This window comes from Delphinapterus leucas, chromosome 1 (assembly GCF_059928025.1).
Source record: "Delphinapterus leucas isolate spDelLeu-1000000601 "Yukka" chromosome 1, BTC_Dleu_Yukka2, whole genome shotgun sequence".
In the NCBI taxonomy this organism is placed as follows: domain Eukaryota; kingdom Metazoa; phylum Chordata; class Mammalia; order Artiodactyla; family Monodontidae; genus Delphinapterus; species Delphinapterus leucas.
In genome coordinates, this window is record NC_143129.1 from 147,824,960 (window position 1) to 147,841,274 (window position 16,315).

At 36.8% G+C, this 16,315-nt stretch overlaps 1 protein-coding gene across 1 annotated transcript in view; it reads left to right on the forward strand.

Annotated features, from left to right (window-relative positions):
- The window catches only part of EPS15 (epidermal growth factor receptor pathway substrate 15), a 159,388-nt gene extending 143,445 nt beyond the window's left edge, over positions 1-15,943 (forward strand). The window contains exons 22-25 of the mRNA XM_022575663.2: positions 8,809-8,885; positions 10,233-10,395; positions 12,618-12,811; positions 15,152-15,943. Of these exons, the coding sequence (XP_022431371.1) occupies positions 8,809-8,885; positions 10,233-10,395; positions 12,618-12,811; positions 15,152-15,298 (581 nt within the window). The 3' untranslated portion in view covers positions 15,299-15,943. The remainder of the gene's footprint in view (positions 1-8,808; positions 8,886-10,232; positions 10,396-12,617; positions 12,812-15,151) is intronic.
- The last annotated feature ends 372 nt before the right edge of the window (positions 15,944-16,315 follow it).

Here is a 16,315-nt window from a genome sequence, read left to right on the forward strand (position 1 = left end):
ATATTTTACTAACTCCTAACTGAGAAAATGCAGAATCTTTCCAATTCATTTTTTTTTTTTTTGATACTCTCCTGTTATTTGCTACCAGCTACCAGTACAAATGAAAATTGCATTGATGGTGACTATCAAGAATTTGAAGAATTCTTTTTTTTTATTTTTTTATTTTTTTGGCTGCACTGTGTGGCATGTGTGACTTAGTTCCCTGACCAGGGATCGAACCCACACCCTCTGCAGTGGAAGCGAGGAGTCTAAACCTCTGGACCACCAGGGAAGTCCCTCCAATTCTTAATTAGAGCTTTATAACATTCTGAGGATATAGAAGGGAACTCATGGTGTCCCCAGAGCATCTTTGACACCAGCATTAGTAAAATGCCAAGTAGGTCTTCGTTTTTACAGGCAATGACTCAGGCTAAGCATGCAGATGTTCATATATTTTACAATTCTTAGCCTCTGCTTTCTTTCATGTTTCTTCTCTAATTTTCTCCATTTCCACAAACCACAAGTCATGAATGTTTCTTCAAGGCCACTTAATTTTGGAATGGAAAAATGTGTGTGCATGGGCAGGTGTACATTTGGGTATAGTGAGTGTATATCTCTGTCTCCTCCCACCTCCTTTCTGTCCACAAGTAAAAGTGTGAAAGCTTTTTTGTAAAGTCGTTTTTGCCCCTTCCACATAAATCTAGGTGTTATTTCTCCTTTACTCTCTTTGAACTTTAACACTTACTGTGTAGCAGTTGTGTACATGTATATCACTCAGTTAAATCATGAGTTCCTTGAAGGTAGATGTTGTGTCTTATTTCCCCCTAAATCCCTAGTACCTAGGCTTGAACATAAAAGATGCTTACTAAATGTGAATGGATTAGTGGGTCAGTGAGTGAGTGAACTAATTGAAGACCAGCTTGAGAAAGTAGATCCTTTACTAATGACTATGATTCACGAGTATCTCTTGAAGTTTTTTTGTGAGCTTGAGCTTAATTATTTTATGGATTGTGAATGGGTCATGGAGAAAAGAAAACTTTCTTCTTCCTCCCAGGATTCTCTGGTAGACAGCTGTTCTTTGGGATTATTTGTGAGCCTTAAGGTTTCCCTTATTCCTTGTTGGTCAGCTGGTTGTACTAAGAAATGTTATGGTATCTGTTTGGAATATCCTTAGTAACTAGATGGTTTCTGTCCTTTTTATCCTTTAATATTTTCAACAAATATGAGTGTTCTTGACCTTGAGGATACAGTAGTGAACAAAACAAAGTTCCTGTCTTTTTTAGAGCTTATGTAAACAAATATATAACATGTCAGTTATGATGATTGCTATGAATTAAATGAGACTAAAGGGGTAAAAAGTGATATGCCTAAAATGTAGCTTTATCATTCACACCTCACAAAAAATCATGTCAGCATAGTATGATCTCAAATATGTAAGGAAAAAAAATACCAGGGGAAAAAACTGGTAAAGAAGTCTGATAAAATATTAGTATGGGTCCTTTCTTTCCTTCTCTCTCTCTTTCTTTCCTTTCTTTTAAATTGAAGTGTAATTGACAAGCATTATGTTAATTTCAGGTGTACAACATAATGATTCAACATTTGTGTGCATTGCAAAATGATCACCTCAATAAGTTTATTTACCATCTATCACCATACAGAGTTACAAATTTTCTTCCTTGTGATGAGAACTTTTAAGATTTACTTTCTTAGCAACTTTCAAGTTTGCAATACAATATTACTAACTTTAGTCCCCATGCTGTACATTACATACCCATGACTTATTTATTTTATGACTGGCAGTTTGTACATTTTGACCCCTTCATCCGCGTTGCCCATTCCTCAACCCCTCTCCTCAGGATTATTTCCGCTAATCAGATTATAGATGATATTTTTAAATTATGCTTTTATGTATTTCTCCAAAGTGATCATTACCTTTTTTCTTGGGAAGAAGAGGGTGCTAATCAGATTACCTTTGCATTCAAAGTCTGATTCTGCTGACCCATGGCTCCTGTGTGCCTCAAGAAAAAGAAAGCCACCTACTGAGTTCCTCTCCCAGTATTTCTGTGACTCCTCAGCAGGCGTCTCACACATAATGTGAACAAGTTCATGCTCAGTGAGTCCTTCCAGTTTCTGGACAGGTCTCTGCTTCATATCAACCATGATCAATATCTGAGAAAGTTCTTTCCAAAGTCTTATTTTCCCAATTTAGGCAAAAGTGCTTTGTCATTCATCTAGGATACATTCCCCAGTGTTTGGACCAATGCTGAATCCATTTCTTATGATGAAGGACGTATAGAAAAACTCTAAGGAGACCTTCAAGATGGCAGAAGAGTAAGACATGGAGATCACCTTCCTCCCCACAAATACATCAGAAATACATCTACATGTGGAACAACTCCTACAGAACACATACTGAACGCTGGCAGAAGACCGCAGACTTCCCAAAAGCTGTGGGGCTGACAGGGTCTTTGTGCTCCGGCCGGGTGTCAGACCTGTGCCTCTAGGTGGGAGAGCCAAGTTCAGGACGTTGGTCGACCAGAGACCTCCTGGCTCCATGTAATATCAAATGACGAAAGCTCTCCCAGAGATCTCCATCTCTGGAGATCTCTGGGAGAGCTTTCGTCATTTGATATTGTGGAGCCAGGGCTCCACAATATATGTGGAAGGGGCAAAAAAGACTTTACAAAAAAGCTTTACAAAAAAGCTTTCACACTTTTACTTGTGGACAGAAAGGACCCAGCTCCACTCAACGACCAGCAAGCTACAGTGCTGGACACCCTGTGCCAAACAACTACCAAGACAGGAACGCGACCCCACCCATTAGCCTAAAATCACAGTAAGGTCACAGACACCCAAAAACACACGCTGGACATGGTCCTGCCCACCAGAAAGACAAGGTCCAGCCTCATCCACCAGAACACAGGCACCAGTTCTCTCCACCAGGAAGCCTACACAACCCACTGAACCAACCTTAGCCACTGAGGGCAGACACCAAAAACAATGGGAACTACGAACCTGCAGCCTGTGAAAAGGAGACCACAAACACAGTAAGTTAAGCAAAATGAGAAGACAGAGAAAACACACAGCAGATGAAGGAGCAGGGTAAAAACCCACCAGACCAAACAAATGAAGAACAAATAGGCAGTCTACCTGAGAAAGAATTCAGAGTAATGATAGTAAAGATGATCCAAAATCTTGGAAATAGAATGGAGAAAATACAAGAAACGTTTAACAAGGACCTAGAAGAACTAAAGAGCAAACAAACAATGATGAACCACACAATAAATGAAATTAAAAATTCTCTAGAAGGAATCAATAGCAGAGTAACTGAGGCAGAAGAACGGATAAGTGACCTGGCAGATAAAATAGTGAAAGTAACTACCGCAGAGCAGAATAAAGAAAAGAGAATGAAAAGAATTGAGGACAGTCTCAGAGACTTCTGGGACAACATTAAACACACCAACATTTGAATTATAGGGGTCCCAGAAGAAGAAGAGAAAAAGAAAGGGACTGAGAAAATATTGGAAGACATTATACTTGAAGACTGCCCTAATATGGGAAAGGCAGTAGTCATTCAAGTCCAGGAAATGCAGAGTCCCACACAGGATAAATCCAAGGAGAAACAGGCCAAGACACATATTAATCAAACTATCAAAAATTAAGTACAAAGAAAAAATATTAAAAGCAGCAAGGGAAAAAGCAACAGATAACATACAAGGGAATCCCCATCAGGTTAACAGCTGATCTTCCAGCAGAAACTCTGCAAGCCAGAAGGGAGTGGCAGGACATCTTTAAAGTGATGAAAGGGAAAAACCTACCACCAAGATTACTCTACCCAGCAAGGATCTCATTCAGATTCAACCGAGCAATTAAAACCTTTACAGACAAGCAAAAGCTAAGAGAATTCAGAACCACCAAACCAGCTTTACAACAAATGCTAAAGGAACTTTTCTAGACAGGAAACAAAAGAGAAGGAAAAGACGTACAATAACAAACCCAAACCAATTAAGAAAATGGGAATAGGAACATACATATCCATAACTACCTTAAATGTAAATGGATTAAATGCTCCAACCAAAAGAAACAGACTGGCTCAATGGATACAAAAACAAGATCCATATATATGCTGTCTACAAGAGACTGACTTCAGACCAAGGGACACATACAGACTGAAAGTGAGGGGATGGAAAAAGATATTCCATGCAAATGGAAACCAAAAGAAAGCTGGAGTAGCAATTCTCATATCAGACAAAATAGACTTTAAATAAAGACCAGTAAAACAGACAAAGAAGGACACTACATAACAACCAAGTGATCAATCCAAGAAGAAGATATAACAATTGTAAATATTTATGCACCCAACATAGGAGCACCACAATACATAAGGCAAATGCTAACAGCCATAAAAGGGGAAATCGACAGTAACACAATCATAGTAGGGGACTTTTAACACCCCACTTTCACCAATGGACAGATCATCAAAAATGAAATTAAATAAGGAAACACGAGCTTTAAATGACACATTAGATAAGGTGGACTTAATTGATATGTATAGGACATTCTATCCAAAAACAACAGAATACACCTTCTCAAGTGCTCATGGAACATTCTCCAGGATAGATCATATCGTGGGTCACAAACCAAGCCTGGTAAATTTAAGAAAATTGAAATTGTATCAAGTATCTTTTCCAACCACAATGCTGTGAGACTAGTTATCAATTACAGGAAAAATTCTGTAAAAAATACAAGCATGTGGAGGCTAAACAATACGCTACTAAATAACCAAGAGATCACTGAAGAAATCAAAGAGGAAATCAAAAAATACCTAGAAACAAATGACAATGAAAACACGACGACCCAAAGCCTATGGGATGCAGCAAAAGCAGTTCTAAAAGGGAAGTTTATAGCAGTACAGTCCTACCTCAAGAAAAAAGAAGCATCTCAATTAAACAACCTAACCTTACACCTAAAGCAATTAGAGAAAGAAGAACACAAAAACCCCAAAGTTAGCAGAAGGAAAGAAATCATAAAGATCAGACCAGAAATAAATGAAAAAGAAATGAAGGAAATGACAGCAAAGATCAATAAAACTATAAGTTAGTTCTTTGAGGAGATAAACAAAATTGATAAACCATTAGCCCAACTCGTCAAGAAAAAAAGAGAGAAGACTCAAATCAATAGAATTACAAACGAAAAGGAGAAGTAACAACGAGACACTGCAGAAATACAAAGGATCATGAGAGATTACTACAAGCAACTCTATGCCAATAAAGTGGACAACCTGGAAGAAATGGACAAATTCTTAGAAAAGCACAACCTTCCTAGACTGAACCAGGAAGAAATAGAAAATAGAAACAGACCAATCACAAGCCCTGAAATTGAGACTGTGATTAAAAATCTTCCAACAGACAAAAGCCCGGGATCAGATGGCTTCACAGGCGAATTCTCTCACACATTTAGAGAAGAGCTAACACCTATCCTTCTCAAGCTCTTCCAAAATATAGCAGAGGTAGGAACACTCCTAAACGCATTCTACGGGGCCACCATCACCATGATATCAAAACCAGACAAAGATGTCTCAAAGAAAGAAAGCTACAGGCCAATATCACTGATGAACATAGATGCAAAAATCCTCAACAAAATACTAGCAAACAGAATCCAACAACACATTAAAAGGATCATACACCATGATCAAGTGGGGTTTATCACAGGAAAGCGAGGATTCTTCAATATACGCAAATCAGTCAGTGTGATAAACCATATTAACAAATTGAAGGAGGGAAACCATATTATTATCTCTCTATGACATAAATCACAGCAAGATCCTTTTTGACCCACCTCCTAGAGAAATGGAAATTAAAAAATATAAACAAATGGGACCTAATGAAACTTAAAAGCTTTTGCACAGCAAAGGAAACCATAAACAAGATGAAAAAATAACCCTCAGAATGGGAGAAACTGTTTGCAAATATATCAACAGACAAAGGATTAATCTTCAAAATATACAAGCAGCTCATGCAGGTCAATATCAAAAAAACAAACAACCCAATCCAGAAATGGGCAGAAGACCTAAATAGACATTTCTCCAAAGAAGATATACAGATTGGCAACAGACACATGAAAGGATGCTCAACATCAGTAATCATTAGAGAAATGCAAATCAAAATTGCAATGAGGTATCACCTCATACCAGTCAGAATGGCCATCATCAAAAAATCTACAAACAATAAATGCTGGAGAGGGTGTGGAGAAAAGGGCACCATCTTGCACTGTTGGTGGGAATGTAAACTGATACAGCCACTATGGAGAACAGTATGGAGGTTCCTTAAAAAACTAAAAATAGAACTACCATACAACCCAGCAATCCCACTACTGGGCATATACCCTGAGAAAACCATAATTCAAAAAGAGTCAGGTACCACACTGTTCATTGTAGCTCTGTTTACAATAACCAGGACATGGAAGCACCCTAAGTGTCCATGGACAGATGAATGGATAAAGAAGGTGTGGCACGTATATACAATGGAATATTACTCAGCCATAAAAAGAAACGGAACTGAGTTATTTGTAGTGAGGTGGATGGGCCTAGAGTCTGTCATACAGAGTGAAGTAAGTCAGAAAGAGAAAAACAAATACCGTATGCTAACACATATATATGGAATCTAAAAAAAAAAAAGTTCTGAAGAACCTAAAGGCAGGACAGGAATAAAAATGCAGACATAGAGAATGGACTTGAGGACACGGGGAGGGGGAAGGGTAAGCTGGGACAAAGTGAGAGAGTGGCATGGACATACATATACTACCAAATGTAAAATAGATAGCTAGTGGGAAGCAGCCACATAGCACAGGGAGATCAGCTTTGTGACCACCTAGAGAGGTGCTATAGGGAGGGTGGGAGGGAGACGCAAGAGGGAGGAGATATGGGGATATATGTATATGTATAGCTGGTTCACTTTGTTATAAAGCCGAAACTAACACACCATTGTAAAGCAATTATACTCCAATAAAGATGTTAAAAAAAATACTCTAGTAACCTACATGTAGCGTATTCCTCATATACAAGTGTCATGTTTTTTATTAGTGTCTTTCACAATGTACACTTCATAATATTTCAGTCAAACCTGACCTAACTCAGCAGTGTTGTCACATGTGTTATGACTGCTTGTAAAAGCTGTGGTACCATGGCAGAGCAAAAGCGTGAAGCAGATTTTTCAGTCCGTCAAGTGAAATGAGCCCAACTCCTTTTCCATCATTACCCTTATACCAATCAGGAGAGCGTCTGCATCCTGCTCAGGCTGTGCCTCAGCTGCCACTGCATCAGGAATTACAGGAAGAGGAGGAGAAAGAAGGGAAAGCCTGAAACAGCACCCATGACTAGGCAGGGCCTGAGGCTGTGGGACGCAGCAGATATGTAGTAATACAAAACCATCTTTTATGGCTAAAGCTGTAGGATTTCCTGTAACTCTGGACTCTCAACATCCTCTTCAAGTTCAGAGTTATTGGTGTGTCCCTAAAGGACGGATTTTCTCTGTGCTTCTACCCACCTCATGACTGTCTTGGTGACAAGACAAAGATAATGTGTATCTTCCTTGCCCCTCTTCTGTTTTTGTCCATGGTGTACTCACCGTTAGAGGTAAGGGCACACTTTACACATTTAAATGAGTGGGTGAGCACACTTTGTCCTAAAACTGATTTGATGTAAAGATGAGTTAAGGAAGAGCAGGGAGCATTTTTCTATGCCTCTTTGCTCTGTCTTACTCTCTCTTTTGAGATTCACTTTCTTCTTCCTTTGTTTCTTTCTGCTTTCCTATATCAAGCAGCAATTCCTATAAATATTCTTTGACCTTATTGGTAGCCTTTATGCCTGAACAGACAAAACCTATCTCAAAGTAAGTCAGTTTGTTCCAGCTGAAAATGTTAATCTGTTTGTTAAGTGCACTATGATGGAACAGATAACTTCTCATGCCTGTGGAGCAGGGATTAAATACTGCTTTTGCAATTACTGTTCCTTCTGCCTGGAATAGATTTCTCTCCCCCACCTCCATCTATTCAGCAGACTCCATCCCTTATTTAAAAGACCTAGGTCAAATGTAATGGCTTATTTGATGCTTTTCCCGATTCTCCCAGCAGTTAATGGCTTCTACTACAGGTTTTTTATACCTCTCTAATAGTTCATTTAAGATTATTTTATTATTGTTTGTGTATATGTCTGTCACTATACTATGAACTTTTCAGACATAGGAAGTCTATCTTCTTATTTTCTTCAGTTTTATATATGGCCAATGAATCTTTTTTGACCGTTCGTTCTTTGTTGGATAAGTGTTATTCCTTGTTTTTAAGGACCTTACAATCTAGTAGGGGTGATATATCAATCACAGATAACCATAATACAAACTAGAATGCTGTCAGTGCCACAAAGAAGGAAGAAATCACTTCTTGCTCTGTGAATTAGAGATACCTAGGTTATTCTAGGCTTTGTGGATATGGTAGTATTTGAAATGGACCTTGAAGGGTGTGTGTGAAATGTGGAATTAATGGTGTAGTTTTTTTTTACTTCATGATGTCTTTATTAGAAATAACTTAAGCACACGGGAGCTGTATTATTTGACGTGTATTCCAAAGCCTTAAACACTTTACCTAGAGTTAGTTCACCTGTTTTTCATTCTTCAGTGATTCATCTGTGTGCTAAACTGTCTTTGTGGGCTTAAATTCAGGGACTAATATTTGGCATTCGATATTTTTCATTTGTCTGAATGTTACTAACCAAAAGAGGACATGAAATTTGATGTCTTTCTGTCCTATTACATTGATTTTCTTTATTCATTTTAGCCACAGACCCCTTTGCTTCTGTTTTTGGAAATGAATCATTTGAAGATGGATTTGCTGACTTCAGCACATTGTCAAAGGTAATCTGCAATACTTAGTAGGAAAGTAAAATATACTGTGTTTCCACCAAAGGAGAGTGATCCTTCCTTTTGATTTTATAACCTGACCCTCACAGAGATTGCAACTTGATTTCAGTAAGGCACAGCAAACATTGATTTCAGACAGAAATGAAATATAAGATGTAATCAAAGTAGACATTTCTGTGCACAAAGACAATGGTGATGGTACAGATAATTATAATTTTCTACTGGCAGTTCTGCTCAACAACTTTAAGAGTCTTCTGTCTTTTTAAACATGTTTCTTCCAATTGAATTACATTTTCCCCCTGTTGACTGTCTGGGTCAATAGCTGTAAAATCTGGACATTCATTCCATCCTCTCTGTACTGGTTACTTGATTTTATGTTCTGAGACTGTTAAGGTTAGTATTAAGATAATTAATAGCCCAGCACTATTAGGTAGTGGACTATATATGTCAACTACCTATTTTCCAATGTAGCCCTAGGATTGATTCAGGCCAAAAGAGTAAACTTAGAGTATATGTCACACTGTCTCTATCATTGGTTCTCAACTGGGTGTTATTCCCCCCACCCCCACCCGCCAGGAAACATTTGGCAATGTCTAGAGACATTTTTGGTTGTCACAGCTGAGGAGGAGGGCTGTTCATATCTAGTGGCTAGAGACCAGGGATGTTGTGCAACACCCTGTCCAGCGCCACAACACAGAGCTATATCCAGCCCAAAATGTCAGCATGCTTCTTTAGAAAAACACTGGCCTAAACTGTAATATCCGATTCATTATAGAAAAGTGAATCTTTCATTACTCCATGTATTAGAGAGGCCAGGTCTTCAGACCCACAATAAGACTTATGCCATGGGATCAGTTTGCTTAAAAAACAAAATTGACTTTCAGGTTGTCTTTAATGTTTTTTAAGATGCCATTTTCTTTGACTTTAGTATTAAATCTTTCCTGTATTTAAGTGCATTGGCAAGTGTGGAATCGGTATTTTTTCCTTTATCTTTTGGATCAGATATTCACTTGAGGAAAAATATATTAGTCTCTTTATAAAGGGCCTCAATAGTTTTGTATCACCTGAATCTTAATAAACCTTTAATCCAGAGTTGGCTTGTTTTGGTACGATCTGTTGCTCTTAATAAGTAGTGATGTTATAATCACTACTCATATAGAACAATTAAAAAATTTTTTTCCATTTTGGTTCTGAATGCAAAGGTTAAAATGTTAGTGCTCTCAGAATTGAAATAAATAAAGCTGCGTAATACTGAAGATCACTCTTCCAAATGCTCCATAACCGCGTACGGTTTGGTCGGCATAATATATATAACCATGAGTAATTTCTTTTCAAACAAAGGTCAACAATGAAGATCCTTTTAGTTCATCCACATCAAGCTCCATCAGCAATATGGTCATTACAAAAAATATGCTTGAGGAAACATCCATCAAAACTGAAGATGTACCCCCAGCACTGCCACCAAAGATTGGAACTCCAACAAGACCCTGCCCACCACCACCTGGTATGAGAGTTGATACCTTTCCTAAATCAACTACTTCCTTTTTCTTTCTGAAAAGTATTGTGTGGGCCTTATTTGTAGACTTTATATAAAGGGCCTTAAACAAAACAAGTCCAAAAACACAGCAGAAGCCTGCTGCCATCATCTGTTCTGACCTTAATGCAGAATTACAGATATGTGCCTAAGAAGCCAGCCTGTGTAACTGTCATGAACTATTTTTCTAGCAAGAGCTAATTTCTCTTTAAATCATTTTAGAGAGGCAGCAAATGAAAAAAGGAAAGTACCAACAAAATCTCTTACTTTTTGGAAGCTCATTGATTACCATTTGAACAACAGTTTCCTGCGCTTTGGTATTTTAATAAATTTCTATAAGCAAAGATTAATTCGAAGTCCCTTTCTTTTTCCTGCTAAATGTGAAGTCTTCCTTAAGTCCTTTAATGTGAGAATATATGGCCTTTTTGGTATCCAGAATTCAGCTTTTCGGTATCAGAATTTTAAAAGAAAGTATTGTTTTTCTTGAAGGAAAATATTATTTTACTTGACTTGATAAGAGACTCCTTTATTTTATAAAAGTGATGTTTTTCGTCTAGAAACAAATTCTTACTATTCTTATTTTTTTTGTTTTGTTTAGCACTGTAAAGAAAAAGGGGTTTTGTTTGTTTGTTTGTTTTTAATGAAGATAATAAAGTTCATGAGAAGTGGTAAAAAGGCAATCCCCTGAATAGTTGTAGTGCTACTTGTGAGAAGACACATCTGGTACATTATTGTTTTAACCATATATCATTCCGTGGTAAATTTTCAGCCTCAGTAGTTCTAGAATATTATTCTTGCCTTTTCATAATAGCCTCCCTATGGTATTTCTTGGGCAGATTTTTTTTTCTTCTTTGATTTAAAGAATTGCAAATAAAATTGTTAATACCCAGCTACCTGTTGAAAAATCAGGTGAACTGAACTGAACTCCTTTTATCTTTTAAGGAAAAGTAGCCTGTATCATATATCACTAGAGAGTAAGGTTGTCAGAATATATTTTTTTAAAAATGATAGTTAATTTGCTCATTTAAGTTTTATACCAGTAAGGTGCCAATAGTGAAGTTATTTTTAAAATCCTAAGTAAACTAATATATTAGTGCTGTAACTAAATCTAAGACTTCAGCAAAGTGAGTATATATCACTGTAGAAAAATCAAGGAAAGAAAGATGGTTTGTTGAACTGCAGCTTAAAGATCTGGGTTCTAATTCTGGATATTCTCTGACTAGCTCTATGATCTTGAGTGTGTAACTTCATATGTCTGAACCTCGGCTATCTGAGCTGTTAGATGGTGGCATTAATTCTAATGTTGCCTACCTTCACAGGATTGTGGAAGGATCCTTTGAGATATGAGATGTGAACACCTTTTGTAAGCTGCTACAGTGCCAGAAAGAATCTGTTGTTATGATTGCTCTTACCAGCTTAACACATCTTTAGGAAAATATATATATTTGAAGATATTTTAGCACCTGTTCTTACTATCCTTTCTTCAGGATGTACTGAGTTTAAGTCTTTAAAATTAGAAAACTTGTTTGAAAATGGTGCTGAATTAATGAGCAACAGTATGCTGTTTGGTAAAAGATTTAGTTGATCAGCACCCACAAAGATTTAGGGCCTGGGCTTCAAAGCATTCTCTTTATTCTTCAGTTTGAAATATTGTAATAGCAAGAAATAGGTGGGCTTTACCAAGGTAGTTTTTAATTTCGTGCTCCCAGGTGTTACATATAGATCCAGAGGAAAATCAGAAGAATATTAGCATTTTTCAAAGCTCATTTGCCCTTCCTGCCACTAGTGGATAACTGTATCAGGCAGAGGTTATCACAGCAGAGGCCGTTTTTGTCATTATTCTTTGTCATTCTCCTGCTGTTTTGTCCATTCCTCTCTCTTTTCTTGGGAACATGCTGCTTTGGAGAAGAGAAGGTCAACTCTCTGGGCAGATAAGATTCCCGGCCCATTTCCCCCCTTCTTTGCTATTTTTCCATTTAGCTACACAGAGCTAGAATATATTTGAGAGGTTGTGTGTGAAAATTTGAGGACATAGTGTTGGCTGTGATAGTTTAAGACCATATTAAGAATGTGTTTGAGGTACTGACCCCCATTCCCCACCCCAGCTCTTTAATGCTCCCTGTGTTCATGTTCTTGTGTGTTTGTGTTTGCCATATTTGCTGGTTGAATTAATTGTAATGATTTTGATCCAGGGAAAAGACCCATCAACAAATCGGATTCTTCTGATCCCTTTCAACTGAATGATCCATTTCAGCCTTTCCCAGGCAATGACAGCCCCAAAGAAAAAGATCCTGATATGTTTTGTGATCCATTCACTTCTTCTTCTTCTACTACTACCACTACCAGTAAAGAGGCTGACCCAAGCAATTTTGCTAACTTCAGTGCTGTAAGTACTGTGACTGGGCTGTTTGGGGGAAAATCTTTCCATTTACAGTTTAAAGAGTTTTCAAAGATTATTTTGGAGTCTGCCAAATTTGCATTATTTCAACTAAATTTACCAATATGTTAAAAATGATCTTTATTCTTCCCTCAACCAAAAAATCTCTGTTTGATTCTGTTTGCTGGTTCTAAAAGTATTTCATTGCTCAAATGATTTTTGTAGTCTTAATTCTTGGGTTATATACCAGTTGTTTTGCAAAACCCTTCTCTTGATCTTGGTAAGCAATATAAATAAAATTCTGACAGTTATTAGTTTGCAAATTGTTATGGATGATGGGCCATTAGAGAGTCATTTGCTGTCTGCCCTCTGGATGAATAATGCCAATAATGAGTTTGTGTATTTGTAACTGTGTTTGTGTGTTTGCGTATAAAGCCTTGATGATTTCTGGAGACCAGTCAACAATTATGAGAGGATAGGGCCAGGAATTCTTTGAATTGAAAATAAAACTCTGGTTTCATATAATAGTGTTCCTAAAAAGTAAATGTTAGTTTTATTAAATAAATATGATTGTTAAGAGCTAAACAATCTTTAATTATTTGGGGGGCTCTAATTCACTAGCATTCCATATTTACTCTGCATCCTCCCAGAGCTGACTAACATAGGCAGGCCAGTAAAGACAATAGGGGAGTTCTGTGACAAGACCATAGGCAGGGTCTATAAGATCACAGAAATGGGACAACCAGCTTGAAGTGTCACTCTGGAGGGACGGACATTAAGCAATGACATGTATTCCATCATTATTTAGATAAAAACAAGGCTTTTTTTTTTTTTTTTTTAAATTCTTAGAGTAACTAACAGTGTTTCATTTTCCCAGATGTTTTTTCAGGTAAAATGACCTTCATTATTGCTATTTTATAACAAAGCAATTTTCCTCTACTTAATACCTTAAGCACTTGAGATGATTTTAGAAATAAGAGATCTAATGGCCAGGTGACTCTGACCACAATGTGCCTAATGTCTCCCTCAGTGTAGCATTGGGTCCCTCAACCCATCACTTTATCCCTGCAGCCATTTCTAGTTAGAAAGGAGGTAGGCAGGAATCTGTATGCAACTAAGGCAGACAGAATTAGTCTCAGCTACCCAGCTTTTGAATCTGTACTCTTAAGTTTCAGTGGCTTCCTCTGAATGTAAAGGAGCAGAATAGGAATCAGTATTTTGAATACTGGAAAACAGAGAGTGTCAGAATTATACTGCCTTTTATTAGATGGAATTTGAATTGTTTCAAGCAGAGAATCCAGAATTGCTCTTCTTAGTATAATCCTCTTAATATAAAATAACCTTCTGGCAGTTTGTGGCATTTAATATCTTAAATATGATTTCAGCAAGTCAAAACCTGGTTGGAATGAGTCTTGAACAATAGCTAAGGCATTTTGCTTATTTCATATTCCAGAATCTCAGTATAGTATAATATTAAGCAGCTCATAATAAAAATGTCTTCTTTTTTTAATTATGAAAGATTTTTTAAGTATTATAAGTTTCAAAGGCCCTCTAATTCCCTAGGGGAAAAGCTACCATTTTCAAAAAGCCTGACAGTTTCTTTCACTTCATCCTATTATGGTATTCATCCTGTTATGGTACTCCTCTGTATGACAGGACTTGAAACCGGGTAGAATTTTTTTATTTAGTATCTGCCACGGTTGCCCTTTCAGGTGGATAAGTGTATTTCCTTGACTTAATAATTACCAGCATTAAGGTTTTATTTAGACTAGGTCATAAAGTTCTCAATGTCTACTGAATTCTTTATAATGCATTAAAAAAATTGATCAGGTTCACATCTTATTTAGTATATCCAGTACTCTTATTTTATGTATAACAAAATTTATGTATGTATAGATATTCTTTGCTTCATAATTTTTCTGTACCTGAAGGGCTAGGATAAGGTAGGAAATCACCAGTGGGATTAAGTTGAAAATGATTTATCATGTGAGGATACTCACTGAAGTTGAAGTAGTTAATGTTTCACATTAGATAAAAATGCTAGCCCTCTCCTGTTTTTAAATCTCCTGATTCACCTTAAGAATTTCCACTTTTTAAAAAAATGATGTTTAATGTTACCGTTTTATAGACTATCTGTAGACTGCATTAATTTTTAAGATTAAATCATATTTTAATAACTGATTAAATGTGTTTTCAGAAAAAAAAATTAACAATTAACAGGACTATTTACAGAGTCCTTCAGAAGGTGAAACAAATAGTTAAATATCATTTCGTAAAAGTTCTTTTTCCTTCTTGTGTTTGTTCTGCTCATGAATTTATTTGTTTGTTCATTTGTCTTTTAAATGGCAGTATCCCTCTGAAGAAGATATGATTGAGTGGGCCAAGAGGGAAAGTGAGAGAGAGGAAGAGCAGAGGCTTGCCCGACTGAACCAGCAAGAGCAAGAAGACTTAGAACTGGCTATTGCACTCAGCAAATCTGAAGTATCAGAAGCATGAAGAATTTTCCTGTTCTTTGTCAATCACACAATACTCTTCTTCCTGAATACTGAAGCTATTTACAGTGTGTATCAAAACTACCTATGAGCATGGGAATACAAAAGGTTTGAGATTCCTGTAAATGTGACAAAAGTTTTTGTTTTTTTAAACTCCATTTCAGATTTGTCCTTTTTTTCCCCCTGTAAAAGCGGTAACCCAGATAACTTCACCTAGGCCCCCGTTCTGGTGTGCATTTAGTGTGAGCTTTTGCCTGCCTGTGCTACTTTTACTTGGAAAGCTAGAGCACCCAAGCTTCTGCCTTCTGGAATATAGAGAAATAGTTTCATCCCTTTGCTACCCTTGTTCTGTAGTTACTCTGATGATAGCCAGTGGGGTTCTTAAAGTTGGCAGTATTCTCCCCTAATTTAAATGGTTGAAAGAGGGGAAGGGAAAGAACATCCTATTTCTTTTATGACAGAGCGAGTTGGCTAGTTTAAAGTACATGTTTGTATTTCCTTATAATCAAAATACTGTTCAATTTGTTTTTTATAGACAAGAAAAAATATTTTGCATAAATTGACTCCTCTATCGAAAAAGGGATGCTTTGGATTGAACCATTATAGCTTCAGACTCAATCTTTTCCTAAATAAAAACTTTAAAGCCTCATGTGTGAAATATATTTAAAATTTTCTTCTCTGGACTTAGGGAATTTTAGATAAACACATACCTCTCCATAATTTTAAGCACTAGAGGGTGGAGAAAAATTACCACTTAAAATATACCCATCAATATAAGGTAATCAAAAATCTTAACCTGGCAGCCATTCTGCCACTGCCATGGCACTGTCCTCTTTAGTTCATGGTAGGTTTATTTTTCTACTTTTGCAGAAGAAACTTTAGCAAGCTAGAACTGGAAGGTACTTTAACTTTTTGTATACATATATATTTTTTTTTTCTTTAATGAAGGTTCAGTTACTTGAAATGTAAAAACATTCACTGAATACAACTGAAAAAAGTGACATGTATTAAATCATATTAT